Raw genomic sequence first — 15,214 nt, forward strand, 5'->3', positions numbered from 1 at the left:
ACCATAGGTTTATATGTATGTACATATGAATTTTTGAAAGTCTTTAATTATTTAAGTAGGTAAATAAAAAAAAAGTATTTTGATAGCATATCTACATATGTATGTATGCACTATATACAGTATGTATATTGAGCAGATCGGGTGAGCAAAATGTCACAAGAATTGCAACACAAGACGTTCAAGTCACTTGGGGCATTGTCTGCTCTTTTATTTGACCGGCTCTGACACAAGAATCATGCTAATTTGTACATAACGGTGTATGTGCTATGTACTGGGTTGTATTTGTAATATACCATACAATTTGAGCAAATTGAGGAGTGGAAACTTTTCGCCATAAACATTTTAGTACAATTACCTAGCTCCAGAAAGTTCTTCCTATTTATTTAATCATGCTCTTTTATACTGCATACTAAATACCCAGTAGGAAATTCAAACACATACGAGGTTTTGGGCAGAAAAGTACCATATTTCTAAGTACTATCGAATGTAGGTAGGTAGGTTGGATGTCTGATGACGCGCATAGGCCTTTAAAAGGCGTATTGTAAAAGCTATCGAATGTAAAAACTGTCCGCATTAATGGAGAAGTTCGTTCGATTAGTATATCATTACATTTCAAACATTTGATGAGTTTTTTTTTTCTTGAGGTTATGGAAAGAAAAATCGCATTCGCATGCAAAGAAATTGCAACAATAACTTTAGAAAGTACAAAACTAACACAGTGCGTTCACCTAACTTCACCCACTCTGAATTGTTTCCACCCAGAAATTCTTCACGTCTATTGAAGCAGTTCTAGAAAGATACGTTTCGAGCCTACGATAAACTATACAATATATTTATATGTACATATGTATGTTATGGGTATAATTAATATGACTAAATATATACGGACGGACACAAATGAAATAAATGCGCAAATTGTAAGAACTAAAGGAGTATGGTTTATTCTTAGGTGTCGGAAAATATCGAAAATCAGTGTATGTTTTAAGTTGATATGGTGGACCAATTGTAGCAAAGCGTTTCTATTTTTTTGCCACCAAGCTCTAAATATTCCACTACAGAGTCAATCTGATAGTATATTCGATATGTGGATCCTCCAGAAGATCTGAAGAGAGAGGTTAGGATACTGTTAAGTGTAACATGTTAGCAAAATGATATCAAGATATAATATATCGTGTATTGAACGAAGTGTATGATATAAAGTCTGTCGGATCATGATATCTTGGGAATTCAGTATGTAGGGGTTAAAGAGGGGATACGTATAAAAAGCAATAACTCTGTTCTAAATTAAGATAAAACAAGGAGATTACAATTCCGAAAACGTGGGAGTGGCCCCGCTCCCTAATAGGTTTAATGTACATTTTTCTCAAGCCGTTCAAACTAAAATAACTAAATTCGCTCAAGATAAATCCCATAAGAACCCCTCTTACAGTGTGAAAATTAACGAAATTTGATCATAACCCCGCTCACATCCCATATAACGGTACTTTTGGAAACTACTAAAAGCGCGATAAATCAGTAACTAAATACTCCAGAGTCATTAAATTTTACCACCGAGATGGTGTTGGACAGCTCTATAAGAGCCGGAGTCAAAATTGGACAATAGGCATGGTGCAGCCCACTTTTACACTGGCCGAACGATTTCAAACAAATTCCGTACGTAGACTTCTTATTTTACAGTGCGAAAATGTACGAAATCGGACTACAATCACGCCTACTTTCCATATACCACAATTTTAAATTCAAAATAAAATTGTTTAAATCGAACAAAAACTGTTCAAGCCCCTTGGTACAGAAAATGTGAACCCTATTAACTGTAGTTGACGTTTGACCGAAAATATTGGTCAAGATGTGAGATATAAAACTGAAATTCGAAGATAGTCCTTTCCTGACAAAAGTACGTCTATGTCAAAAATGTGTTGAATCGAGTCAATACTTCTCTTAGCCCCTATATACCTATTACGAAGATTTTCGAACTTCCGGATGACTTCACTCCATATGGAGTGACTGTATGCAAGGTACCTTGATGAGAAACTGGGAACATTTATTGGTATTGTACCTTCAAATCACTGAAACTTATCATGGAGAACTCACAGTTATGCTATCATGAAATTTAACTAACTAATCAAGGTCGGTTTAACTAACTAATCAAGGTGGTTCTAAAAAGTTACAAAAAAAATTCTCAGATAAATATAACATGATTTATAGGAAAAAAACAGATAGTCAAGTGCTCCTTATACACAAATCAGCGAAGAAAGACTGAGAACTCCAATAAGGTTAAAACATTTTCAAAATGATGAACTTTTGACCTTTTCATTTTAGATTGAACCAAACTAACATGAGGAGATTGTAACAATATGGAAAAATAACAAGAATTTTGAAGTATACTAGATTTGATAATGGAAAAAGGGGTTATTTCTAATCACTTTATAGGGATTTTCCGAAAAACATGTGAAATACCCGAATTGAGTACCGTTATTGTTATGCGTGGCTTGGAACCAGTTTAAGCAACTATTAGCAAATTAGTCAAATGGCACTAAATTGTAAATGAAAATGAGGTAATTTACGTGAGAAAACATAACAATGTTTGCCCCAATGACTATTATTACACCGCAAGTATTTGGGGCCTGTCGCAGTCAACAACCAATTATACGTTAATGTGCATAAATCTAGAGTAAGTAGTTTGTAATTAGTGATTTGCTAGACTTCAACAAACATACAAATATGAATTTGTACTTGTATATGTATGTATATAGTATGTGTGTGAATGAATAGATGTGTATATGCGCTTGGCAAATTAAGTCCCATTATGGAGTGAAAATTTTCCAAAATTCGAATATGTGACCCAATCGTCATAATCACGATTGAACGAGATCAACGACTGTCTGCCGCCCTGTCTGCCTGTTGGATACCATACATAAATATAATACTACATATCTATGCACATATGTGTGTACATACATATGTATGTATGTATGTATACAGCGACTTCAGAGTCCACTAGAATGCCAGCTTATTATTAAATCCAGTACAGTCGAGCTTTATGTGTGGAGTGCGTTTAAGACGAGATTGTTCTGTACAGTGTGCAGCAAATTGTGTGTGCGGTCTATACTAATAACTATGCGCATTGTATACCATATATGTATGTACATATGTAAGTACATAAGTCCCAACCAACATGACAATGATACACAAATTGCACTTGAATACCCGCTCCTTCAGCGGCGCAGCCACACCACTTAGTCAGCAGATGAACAAATCCACAAATGACCACCTAGGTATACTCGTATACATATGTACATAAGTATGTTATTTATATGTATGTATGTATGTTTGGATTTAATAGCGCACATACTAAAACAAATACAAGTACAATTTGCGTGTATATGCAATGCAGAGCACTCATGATGGTATTGGCACCGACATCACCCACTCAGTTGACATGGACGCACTTGTTTTTATCGGACAAACTATATAAGGCAAAGTTTGATTTGAAAATTTTATCAGTCAATTTTTGTATTTCTCAGCATTTACAATTGCGCTTAGCAACCAACTGAGACATCCTTACAGAGAGCGAGCCTTTACAAAACAGGAATCAAGCATAATTTTAATAAACAAAATGAAATACATCGTCGCTGTTTTACTCGCCGCATTGGTGGCTATGGTAAGTGGTGGACCTGGGAGAAAAAATTAATGATTCAATATATTTTTTTTAATTTTTTTTTCAAATTAATATACACTACATTACATTTGCAGGCCGCTGCCGAGGAGTACAAGATACGCAATCAGGATGATTTGTTGAAGGCGCGCAAAGAATGCATGGAAGCGAAGAAGGTGCCCACCGAACACATTGAGAAGTTCAAGAAATTCGAATTTCCCGATGATGAGGTGACGCGCTGCTATATTGAGTGCATCTTCAACAAATTCCAACTCTTCAGCCCCACCGAAGGTTTCAAAACACAAAATCTGATTGCACAACTCGGCCAAAATAAGGAGAATAAGGACGCTGTGAAGGCTGATATTGAGAAGTGCGCCGATAAGAATGAACAGAAATCAGACTCATGCACATGGGCATATCGTGGATTCAAGTGCTTCATCAGTAAGAATTTACCGCTGGTGCAGGAAAGCCTCAAGAAGAATTAAATGCATTCACAGATGACGAGAAGTGAGCGTGTAGCCGGTGCCGAGCATGACATGAACCACTAACATCACCACCACCACCACAATCACCGTTAGCAACAGCATCATAAACAATAACATAGATAACAACTGCCCTAAGCTTGTGCAATGCAAACCATAGTAGTGAGGAAACAACAACAGCAACTGCATCAGAACCATAGTAAAGCCAGGTAAATTACAAGCGCATAGGCACACCGGCGTCAAATAACTGAAAACAAAAAGTAAACATTCCGGCTCATGCTCATGTATGTATGTATTAAATAATAAAGATAGAGTATACATTTGCAATAGTACGGTTGAATCATCTTGAAACGTCCTGTTATTTTCGCATTTAACTACTACAATTTTTTTTGTTCACACATCTATGTATTATGTTTCATTCGTTCGATGTTAATTAACTTTCACGAATAAAAATGAAATTAATTACAATGTGCAAAAGGATATTTTATTATAATACGAGTAGTAATTAGTTCGAAGAGTCGGAAGATTAGTGAGATTAGTTTTTGAGCTGCTTTAAACGAACGATACTTATCCAGAATTTACCAACATATCAAATATATGTCCAGCATGCAACGAGTCGCCGCATGACACCGGCCACCACGTTTCCTGGGCCTACCGTTGGCTGACGTCGACAACTTATCTAATCCATATCATCCTAACAGGAATTAGGTACCCGCTACAACAACCGAGCGGTGTACCTAACCGGAACGCACCGAGTTTTTATACCTGTCAATTCGGCAGTATTCCTCCAAATTACTTCAGCAATTTTTTGTCGATATAAAAACAACACTGTCGAAATGTTCGAGAATAGAGGTGATTCCCTTTGGTCCATTTTGGTTTCCATATTTTAATTTCAGCACGCTCATTCTATTTTAGAGAGTGTAAGAAAAAAATCGCCAGCTACCGTACCGTTTGCCTCAGTAAGTTCTTGCGGTACGATCCTTATTTTTTACCTGTGACATTATTCATTTAAAGGGGGTGTATTAATCTTCTCCCGTGTAATTGCTTCTGTTTCTTCAGTTTAAAACTCGCTGTCCTGCTAAGTGAACATATTCTTGTTTAGACTTTGGATACTTTTGATTTTGACCTTGATTTATATGTTGTTATAGTTTTCAATCTTGAAATCGCCACGATTATATTGCCGTACAATCCTTTTTTATTCCTCCCCGGTATTAACTTTCGTATGAATGATCACATGAAAGATCGGTTGATATGTATTATCAAGTGAGGGTTTGGAAGTAGTCTCAGTAGCAATATAAAAAGTATAGCAAACATTTTTAGAATTCCTAAATCTTTACCCCATATTGAAGGAATTTCAATCTTCTCTCGTATAATTGTTCCTGAAAAATTTTTTAAAATTTGTTAATAAAATTGCTGGAACACTAAATCAGCATATTATTTATTACCTTTTAGGTACCTGCGACCATGATTTGTATTTGTATGCCTTTGAAGTTTTCAACCTTGAATAAAGCTTTGTGCCATTCCACATTTAGTTATTTATTTTTTATTTAATCAGATTAACGGCGATTTGAGGTGAGCTTCTAGTTGTCATATAGTACAAAATTGTTTAATATCTAACCCTTTTAAGGTCGATGCGCAAATGAAGATTGTGATCCTTATCCTCGATGGAATTTAGGTACCGATTTGGTGCCAAAACACTACATCCTAACCTCCATATCAATTAGGTGTATTTTAAGACCCTTAGGTCATCGAATCATATACCCCAGGATATCACCCAAACTTATTTAGCTTCACTGCTTTGTGCTGAATACCATTTGGCATTACCCTTCTCCGACTATATCTCGGTGAACCACCGTGACTTCGTTAATTTTAAGAAAGCTACAATTGTCAGAAACTTAAATTCTGCAAGCTAATCGCAGCTGCCGTCCAAATATCCCAACAGTCTTTGGTAATGAATGCGATGCCTTTGATTCGTGTGATATAAGCATAAGGGTTCTCCATTTGAGGATTCTACCATCCAACGTCTACGTGAAATACGAAAATACTGTGCGCTACTTACCAGTAAAGAGATTCAAGGCATAATTAGACAAAAGCTTCCAAATCCATCAGCACATACGAAATAAATAGGTTGATGTTAAAACATTTCGGTTCGGCGGGAGTAAGCTACCACACCAAGGTACTCAATCTCCCACTAACCAGACTTTAACTACTTAATGTGAAAAAAGTCGGAAGAGCGGTTTCACTACTGATACCTTAGAAACCGCTAAACATATGTACATAAGTCATATGGTCCGATAATTCTGCTTTTTCACAAAAGTTATTCATGCAGCCATGAGGTTGCATGTACATTTAACCGACCAAATGTCGAACTCGACAAATTTTAGATGCAATGCCCAGCGCGTCCCATATACCTAAAACCCTAACCCCATGGTCCGATCTCGTCGAAATAGCAAGTTTCCTGCGTTTAACGTTAGATGACTTCGATGAACCTTACCACCCAAGTGGGGGACTAGATAACTGCTATAACAACAAATTTTATACTTGTACAGGCCATCAGTAAATGGCATTTTTGTAGTCGAAACAGCCAGACATGTCAGAACAAATACTCGAGTTGCTTGATTGCCACATTTTATATTTTTAACCCACCGAATGTCATTCCAACATCGCGTGAAATTTCTTCTTTAGCTTTCGTCATTGACCTACAATCCGGAATGTACATTTAATCCACATTGTTATCTTTAATATATTTAACATTACATTCGAATTCTTATATAATAGCATGTGCAATAAATAAATAATAAGTATATCAAATAAATATACACAGTGATCTTCAAGTAAAAACGCATTTAAATATTTTATATTAGTTTTATTTTCATCAATTTTTTCATCTAAACTAAATTTTATTATAATATTTTTTTTAATTATAATTTTTTTTTTTAATTTTCGTGCGTTATTATTTCCTTCATTTTTAACGCTATATTATTTTCGTCCGCATTCTTTACTGCCAGCCATTCTTATTTTTTTTGTTTCTCTAATTTTTTTGGATAATGTTGAAGTTTTTTAAGGTGTTTTCTTCTTTTTTACCTTATCTTGCTTTGTTCATCTTATATGCTTTTTGTGGCGTTTTTATATTTTAATTTTTTCATATCTTTTCCCGGTAAGGACTTTAGTTTTCATCTTTTCGTCTTTTGTTTGTTTTTTCTTTTCTTGTTTATCTGCTTCTTTTATATACTATATGTATTATAATATTTTATTTCTTTTGCCATATTTCATTTCCTTTTTTTTTTTGAAAGCTTCTTGAATTTTTAATAGCTTGGAAAATAAAACTGTTTATAAACAGGTATGTTGGTGTGTTGCAGTTCAAAAAACATTATAACCAGTTAACCATTAAAACGGAAATCCATCTTTTACTATTTTTTATATATTTCTCGTTGTATTTTTGCCTTCATTATTTAACAGCATCTTCAATATTTTATTTTTATTCGTTTTTCGCTTTAAGCATTTTGGTCCTTCTTTTTTAATCTTTTCTTTTTTATTTTTTTCCTTTCTGCTTTCACTTTTTTATTCTGATGCTCTATTCTTTAAATATTTATGACATCATTTTTTAAGAAGTTTGGTAACGAACGGCTTTTATATATAATGTTTTTTGAAATCATTTTATATATTGTAAAAAAAAATCTGAAATCAAATTAGTTGGATTATAAAAAGTGTTTAAAATGAAAGGGGTATCACAGGATTTAACAGTTGGTAGGTAATTTTTGCGTTTTTAAAATGATGTTTGAATGAAATGAAGAAAAAATTTGCTTTCTAAACACTATATAAATCACAATTTCTTGACTAAACACATCTATGGCCTCAAAATTAGATTAACGAATATATTATTTTACTATTTTATTATTATAGTACTTTCGAAAAATTTCTATGCTCTCGCCCTTCTTTTCTCGTTTAACCCTATACACTGATTTAAATTATTAAAAAAAAAAATCTCATATGTAATTTAAAAAGTTACATACAGTGACTCACAAAATTGATCACGCTTTAGTTGAATATTCATTTCTTTTTTCATTCCGTCTTACATACATATGCAGTCAATCACAAATCCGACTGAATACTTATGTTGCTTGGCGTTTGATGTACCGTTATCTATATGTTTTACGTCGCCACCAAAATTAGCGGTAAAGTAAAATTTGAACAATGCGCAGAAGGCAAGCGTGATCAATTTTGAGACTTTCGCTCGAAGTGTTCGGACGTGCGCAAAAAAGTGAATTCATAAAATAGAATAGTTTGAATTATGTATTTGAAAAATATAGATATAAAAGGTAAGAGAAAATATGCATACGTTTTTCCGCCGCTATAGTTGCTTATATCTTTGGCAGACATGGGAAAAAAGAACATGGGTATCTCCAATGGAGTTAAAGGCGAAGTGAAAAAATTGTTGATTGATGGTGTGACTCATCGCGAAATTTCTCGAAGGCTGAAAATCTCCGTTGGCATTGTGAGTAAAATTCGCAGCAAACTTGCAGATTTATTCATTAAAAATAAAGCAGGCCGTAAAAGAATTCTTAGCTCAGTTCAGGAACGGGACGTTGTGAGGAGTATAAGAATAATAATTTAAAGGTTTCTGCAGAGACAATACGAAGAACATTACGAAATGCTGGTCTAAAGGGCCGTGCAAAAGTCAAAAAGCCTCTTCTCACTGAGAGACACAAGAAGTTGCGGCTAAATTTTGCCAAAAAATACGAGACCTGGAATGCAAGTGACTGGGAGAAGGTCTTGTGGTCGGATGAGACCAAAATAAATCGTTTAGGATCGGATGGACGCGAATGGACCTGGAGAAGCAAGGATGCGAAATTACAGGCACACCATGTTAAGCCTACGCTGAAGTTTGGAGGAGGCTCCATTATGGTATGGGGATGCATGACGATCAATGGTGTTGGTAGGTTGGCCAAAATCGAAGGACGAATGACGGCAGAGTCTTATATTGAAATTCTGCGCAGTCATTTGCTTGGCACTATAGGAGACTTAGGTGGAAATGGGTCGGACATTGTCTTCCAACAGGACAATGATCCGAAGCACACAGCAAGAGCGACTCGCAAATGGCTCCAAGACAATAGTATTAGTACACTAGATTGGCCTCCGCAATCTCCGGACCTTAACCCCTTCGAGCACCTGTGGGGTATATTAAAAAAATCGGTCGCCGGCGAAGTCGGTTCATTGAGCGAATTATGGCCTAAGGTGCAGCAGGCGTGGGATTCTATTTCGTCAGAAACATGCGCAAATTTGTGTTTAAGTATGACAAGGAGAATCAAAGCCGTTATAGATGCCAAAGGTGGTTATACGAAGTATTAATATTAATTTTTAACCCTGTTAATATTAAGTCACAAAATTGATCACACTGAAATATTCTATATTTAGTTTTTTTATTGCTTTTATTTGTTGTTTTTTAATGAAATATTTCTTGTGTTTTATTCCTTCATTTTATATCTTTAACAAAAACATAAAAAATTTCGAAAATATCAAATCATTTACGAGTTTTTTATCATCGCTTAGGTACGTATTGAGACCGTGATCAATTTTGTGAGTCACTGTATGTATTAAAATCAAAAAAAAAATCTATTAAAGAAATTATAAACTTTCGTTTTTATATACGAATTATTAACTTTAAGAACACTTATTTGAATTATTTTCTATTAAAAAAAATCCCTTTAAAAAGTATATGCTATAATATTGGCATTGAAAATGTGTCTAATTTGTGAAATGAAAAGTAATTTGTAAATAATGAAACATAAAGCCAATGACGTCTTAGCTGTGATAAAGAAAACAAAAATAATATGACTTACCTTAAAAGTAAGAGTAAAACATTAATCAGTATGGTGCATAGTAATTTGCACGTCCGCGATAACCCCTTCTGAAACGAAAGCATAGTTCGAGTTAATTCAATGTATCGAGATAGACAGACCTATAACCGTATACTTACATTGGACGACGTGAACCACGGAACGATGTGTGACAACAAGCGCGTGATATGCGAGCTCCTCGGCCACGGAAACTTCCGCGTGCAAAACGATTTGTCGTAGACAATCCTGGCCGATTAGTGCGCTTTGACATGACCTAAAATATATAAGTATATTCATAATTTTCGTACCAATACTTATATTTCATAATAGATATTTGCATTTGTACAAACCTTAATTTGGCGACCTCTAAAAAGAGTTTCATTCATAGCCAATGCTGTCTCAACAAATTCTTTTGAACCAAACTCAATATAAGCAAAGCCTTTGGGGTGACCATCAGCTTTATTGCATAGTATAGTCACACGGTTTATGGTTCCACAACCATGAAAATGTGATTCTAACTCCTCAGCGGAAGCGCCATAGTCAACATTACCCACGTATACTGAACGTGTATCAATTTCTTGTTTTTCTTCTAAAGATAATGGCACTGTGGCCAATCCTGTTGTAGAACCAGCCATTTGTTTGTCCACTTCGGATTGCATTTGTTTAATTTTTTCGGCTTCCTCCTCCATTTCCTTAACTCGCGCCTTTATTGCTTCCAGTTCAGGATCGATTTGCATATTGGCTTCCTCCTTTTTACAAAACAAAAAAATGTTAATTATAAAACACTGTATACATATAATTGTAATATTAAGGGACTAAATGCATCAATATAATGCGAAACTGAACTGCACTCGCGCAAAACAGAAAATTCAAATGCCAGACTATTGGCTTTATATGTATATGTTGCTCTAGGTAGGCGTTAATTTGAGCTTTTGTTTTACATTTGCGGGTTTCTTTTTGTTCAGTCTTCTACACCCCATGAACCAGTTATTGTCGAAAGTGCACATATTAAACCGGAATTTAAAGATATTTGTATACCACACAGGCTTTTTATTATTTTGTAGGTACTCACCTCGTTTTCGTTCATTAGTTCTGCTTCGTGCTCGCCATTTGCCTCATCAAGATTGTCCAGCAGTTGATCTTCGTTTAACGATAAGTCTTCGTCTGCCATTTTACTAATCGATAATTTAAAGCTGCCACCAAATAAACAACCACGCAAGAAAGCTCAGATACAGTTCTCTTTTAACTTTTGTGGCTCTTTTCCAAGCGTAAACGGTTCACTCTTTTGTCTCCAATACTATTGTTTTGCGACAAAACCTGTGACGTATGAAATTTATATTAGTTTCCTTCTCTGTCCTTAGGCAATTCATATGCTTGCATACAAATACAATGTAAAAGTATCTTATGCGCGCGCACAACTAAATTCGCTTTACTATACCCGCAGCCATTTTGGGCGAATTGTGCGAGCAAAAGCCAAGGGAAATTTTTGTGGGAAACCAAAAACAGAGCACTCATTGACAGCGTGACATTTTTGTTTTCTATATTTACACGAAATGAACTTCAATACTTACCAAGTATAAGTACTACGCCAATTGTGTTAAATTCACTAAGTTTCACGTAATATAAATATTAAAAATTGTTATAGAGTTTCCGCACAATATTAAGATTTTACTTTTATTTTTAATTCCACGAAAGTGAAAACTACACTGATTTCTCTACCACCGGTTGTACGAAAGAAAGCTACGCGGCGAATTTAGTTGACATATAAATTTGACAAATGTTGCGTCGTAATAGATTTCAATTAACATGCAAGGTTGCATTTCGTAAAATGTGAAAATATTTTTCTAGAAAATAGTACACTGTGAATATTTAGAAGGGCCTCCAGGTCAAGAATATATATACACCGCTGACTTATGGTTTTTGAGATATTTGCATTTAAAGTTAAAAAAATCAACTATTTAAAATGCGTGTTTCTCCGATTTATAATGCATTTTACACTTATATTTTTAACTTTTATATCCACTAACACTTCACTAATTCGTTTCTAATCTTTATTTTATATTAAATAGTGTAAAAATAGCTTTAATTCCATATCAAACTTTAGTTAAAATCCATTTATTTATAAAATAAGAAAATGGTTGTAAACAAGCAAAAAATCAGTGTTACCATATTTTGTATTGGAATAAAAATAAAAGAAAAAATTATTATGACGTCATAACTAAATTCATTATCGTGTGATGACTAATGTAAAATCTTTCAGAATTCTCATTATCTTGATAAATCCCGGTGTTGGATCGGGCAAAAAGGAGTTCAACGCAAAAAACTAAGCACGTCCAGGTGTTGGTCCGACCAAAGGTTCTTTTTTTGAACCGCGGCCGAAGGCCGCCAATGCAGAAAGGAATTTTATGCGGAAAACTAATGTTTTAAATATTTCCTTTCATTGGGGTATTATTTGTTTTCTTTATTTCTTTTGGTGCTTCTGTAAAATATGAACGTAAGGTAGCACTGATTAATACTTAGAATGCAACTCTTTTGTTATTGTATTGAATTATGTTAAATGTTGAATAAAGGTAATTTTGCACTATTAAATATAAAACAAATGGTTACAAACGAATTAGTGAAGTGTTAGTGGATATAAAAGTTAAAAATATAACTATGGAATTCATTATAAATGGGAGAAATACGCATTTTAAATAGTTGAATTTTTGAACTTTAAATGCAAATATCTCAAAAACCATAAATCAGCGGTAACTATATATATACATATATATTTTTATGATTACGGGGAAACAAACATACATATATGGTAAAAAAAATATTCCATTAATACTTTACTATATATGAAGTATATTTCAATACCTGTGGCAACATCGAATGAATTCAAAATGTACCGAACCACAGAAGACTATGTAAAATGAACCTCCATTTACAGAAAATCAGCTGTAGCCTAATATTTGTTTACTACGGATTGTGACAAAAGTAGTAAAATAATTATTATATTAAATACGTTGTAAATACGATGAATATTGACGAAGAATCTGACTACGAAGAAGATGAATTTTTAATTTTCGCTGATTTCAAAAATCAACTTGGCCCCCTTGATTTGGATGAAAATATAGCAGTGAAAATCATTGGACTTGAAAAGGACCCAGTCGCTGAAGTGAATGGAAACATATTTAAAGGTACTTCTACATATACACGTTAACATATACATAAGTTTTAAACACGAATATTGATAGGATCCTATGATTACCCAATGGGCACGTGCGTTTTCTTTGAAAAGGATACGGACGCCGCGCCGTCAGATCCTCTATTCGAAACGAGCTGTCGGCAGAAATATAAATATTTTGGGAAAACCAATAAAGTCATTAATTTTGAACGTATATACGTTGAACCGAAATGCGATGAAACCGTGAATAATCTATCTAATACTATAATATCACCAGAAAAAAGTGAAAACAATGAAAAAGAGCAACTTAAAATACAGACTGAGGATGATAAACTTCGGATTAACATTTCATATGAAGATGCTATAAAACAATTTCAATCGTGTGATGAAAACAGTTAATGCATTTATGTACATTTTATAAATATTATAAATATATTATAAATTAAAGTGTTTAACTTTCAATATCATTTCAATTGTCTTTCCAGTGAAATTTCTTTAAAATTTAATTCACAATGGAAGAAATACTAGGTCAGGAAATGCGTCCACCGCTGGTACTTCGAAAATTTTTAAACGAATGGAAGACTTTTCTCGAATCAATGGTAATACCAAAAACTGAATGCGATATACAGAACATTATGAATTTATCAGAAAATCAAAAACGTTTTAGCCACGTTATTGCACAATGTTCATTAGAGAAATTAGAACAAGATAACGACGTTAAGATTATTAAATATGAGCCAGGTGTTACAAATCCTGCACGTATTCCAACAATTGTGGATGACACTAATTTAAAAACATACGGAGAGCTTGCTAAAGCGAAAAACAATACCAATCAAAAAAGCAATCCTTTTAAGCGTTCAAGAGAAACATATGCCATGGTGCCGTCTACTTGTCAACAACAAAATGAAAAATATGATTTCAGTGACTTTTACAATGATATAATTTTAAAGATACGCATTTACCGACCCGCACGTGTTGTACATACAGGTCAAAGTTTAGAAAAACCAGTATTTGCGGAGGAATTCGAGTGTCTGGGATCAAATTATCTTAGCGATTTGCGTGACAAAATTTCGTGTGTCTGTAAAAAGAAGCGGTTTTTTGATGTTAGCGATAACCCAACAGCCGAATTACCAGTAAAAACTACAGATCCAGCTTATTTTTTTATAAATAATACTTTTTACAATGACCGACGAAATCCGGATAACCCAGATTATTCTGAAGTTATAAGAACTTGGGCTAAGAAAGCTGTTGGTTTAAAGGATTTACATTTTGAATTGGCACAAATGGAAACCACGCGTTTCTTAGACTTAACCGTCAGCATAGGTTTTCCGCAATTATATCAACATCACGGCAACTGCGAACATGTTTTTGTTATCTCCCAGATTGAAGTCGTGACACCTAGGTTGCAGTGCGCACAACGACATATGTATCCTCGACTCTGTTCATTTGGATATTTTAATAATCGTGTTTGTAACATGTGTGGCACACGACGTTATACCTTCATCGTAACAAAAAGTGATCGTCAACTACACGATCCAGCATATATATGTAACAAATGCTTTTTTGATTACCATTATATAAATGGGAAGAAAATAGGTAATTTCCAAGCTTTTAAAGTGAATGAGGATAATGATGAGGAAGAAGTAATGAAATATATCAAAAAATCAGCAGTTGAAGATGAATATAGCACAGATGAAAATGATGAAATGGCTAATATGCAAACATCAATAAACAAAACAATTTAAATAAATTCATATTGGATTAAATAAGCTAATTATTAACGTTTAAGAATGTCCAAGAAATTACTTTACTTTAATACTTAATATTAAATATGTTAAATAAATAAGTATGTATAATAATGAATTCGCATTACACTTATACATGAATATATTCGAAAAAGTACTTATTGCTTATGAGTACTATAAATTAAAAAAATTGTTTTTATTATTGGTAATTAGTATAGGCTTATGTTTATGGTCAGATTTGTTTAGCTGGAATCCGTGTAGATATGTATTTATAAGTATATGTTGTTTTTGCTGTGGTGTCGGGTCAATGACAATAATTTCCCCAA

At 33.9% G+C, this 15,214-nt stretch overlaps 4 protein-coding genes and 1 long non-coding RNA gene across 7 annotated transcripts; 3 read left to right on the top strand and 2 right to left on the bottom strand.

Annotated features, from left to right (window-relative positions):
- Positions 1–3,494: 3,494 nt before the first annotated feature.
- LOC120772350 (general odorant-binding protein 99a) lies at positions 3,495–4,303 on the top strand. The gene is made up of 2 exons (XM_040100915.1): positions 3,495–3,661; positions 3,754–4,303. The coding sequence occupies exons 1-2, from the start codon at positions 3,617–3,619 to the stop codon at positions 4,138–4,140; spliced, it is 432 nt and encodes a 143-aa protein (XP_039956849.1). The 5' UTR covers positions 3,495–3,616; the 3' UTR covers positions 4,141–4,303.
- A 106-nt stretch (positions 4,304–4,409) lies between these two features.
- Positions 4,410–6,938, bottom strand: LOC120772351. The gene is made up of 2 exons (XR_005705054.1): positions 5,583–6,938; positions 4,410–5,516 (listed from the first exon to the last, which is right to left on the bottom strand). It is a non-coding gene; the product is annotated as an uncharacterized LOC120772351 (long non-coding RNA).
- A 126-nt stretch (positions 6,939–7,064) lies between these two features.
- Positions 7,065–11,709, bottom strand: LOC120772348 (polyadenylate-binding protein 2). 3 transcript variants are annotated; one of them, XM_040100912.1, is made up of 6 exons: positions 11,546–11,709; positions 11,047–11,291; positions 10,325–10,723; positions 10,115–10,248; positions 9,978–10,042; positions 7,065–7,815 (listed from the first exon to the last, which is right to left on the bottom strand). In XM_040100912.1, the coding sequence occupies exons 2-5, from the start codon at positions 11,143–11,145 to the stop codon at positions 10,003–10,005; spliced, it is 672 nt and encodes a 223-aa protein (XP_039956846.1). In that variant the 5' UTR covers positions 11,146–11,291; positions 11,546–11,709; the 3' UTR covers positions 7,065–7,815; positions 9,978–10,002. The 3 variants fall into 3 exon arrangements, with proteins under 3 accessions (XP_039956846.1, XP_039956844.1, XP_039956845.1); XM_040100910.1 differs by having other exon boundaries at positions 9,978–10,045; positions 11,546–11,708; XM_040100911.1 differs by lacking the exon at positions 7,065–7,815 and having other exon boundaries at positions 9,978–10,045.
- A 1,132-nt stretch (positions 11,710–12,841) lies between these two features.
- LOC120772349 lies at positions 12,842–13,718 on the top strand. The gene is made up of 3 exons (XM_040100914.1): positions 12,842–13,156; positions 13,214–13,537; positions 13,629–13,718. Exons 1-3 carry the CDS (start codon positions 12,994–12,996, stop codon positions 13,640–13,642), a joined length of 501 nt encoding a protein of 166 aa, XP_039956848.1. The 5' UTR covers positions 12,842–12,993; the 3' UTR covers positions 13,643–13,718.
- On the top strand, positions 13,635–15,012 carry LOC120772347 (snRNA-activating protein complex subunit 3). Its single transcript, XM_040100909.1, has one exon. The coding sequence runs from the start codon at positions 13,656–13,658 to the stop codon at positions 14,886–14,888; it is 1,233 nt and encodes a 410-aa protein (XP_039956843.1). The 5' UTR covers positions 13,635–13,655; the 3' UTR covers positions 14,889–15,012.
- The last annotated feature ends 202 nt before the right edge of the window (positions 15,013–15,214 follow it).

Source organism: Bactrocera tryoni, chromosome 3 (genome assembly GCF_016617805.1).
Source record: "Bactrocera tryoni isolate S06 chromosome 3, CSIRO_BtryS06_freeze2, whole genome shotgun sequence".
In the NCBI taxonomy this organism is placed as follows: domain Eukaryota; kingdom Metazoa; phylum Arthropoda; class Insecta; order Diptera; family Tephritidae; genus Bactrocera; species Bactrocera tryoni.

Coding starts and splice junctions, on each gene's coding strand:
- LOC120772350 (XM_040100915.1), top strand. CDS start 3,617: ATGAAATACATCGTCGCTGTTTTACTCGCCGCATTGGTGGCTATG. Junction 3,662..3,753: donor TCGCCGCATTGGTGGCTATG/GTAAGTGGTGGA, acceptor TTACATTTGCAG/GCCGCTGCCGAGGAGTACAA.
- LOC120772348 (XM_040100910.1), bottom strand. CDS start 11,145: ATGGCAGACGAAGACTTATCGTTAAACGAAGATCAACTGCTGGACAAT. Junction 10,249..10,324: donor TTAGAGGTCGCCAAATTAAG/GTTTGTACAAAT, acceptor TATATATTTTAG/GTCATGTCAAAGCGCACTAA. Junction 10,046..10,114: donor CGTGGTTCACGTCGTCCAAT/GTAAGTATACGG, acceptor CTTTCGTTTCAG/AAGGGGTTATCGCGGACGTG.
- LOC120772349 (XM_040100914.1), top strand. CDS start 12,994: ATGAATATTGACGAAGAATCTGACTACGAAGAAGATGAATTTTTAATT. Junction 13,157..13,213: donor GAATGGAAACATATTTAAAG/GTACTTCTACAT, acceptor GAATATTGATAG/GATCCTATGATTACCCAATG.
- LOC120772347 (XM_040100909.1), top strand. CDS start 13,656: ATGGAAGAAATACTAGGTCAGGAAATGCGTCCACCGCTGGTACTTCGA.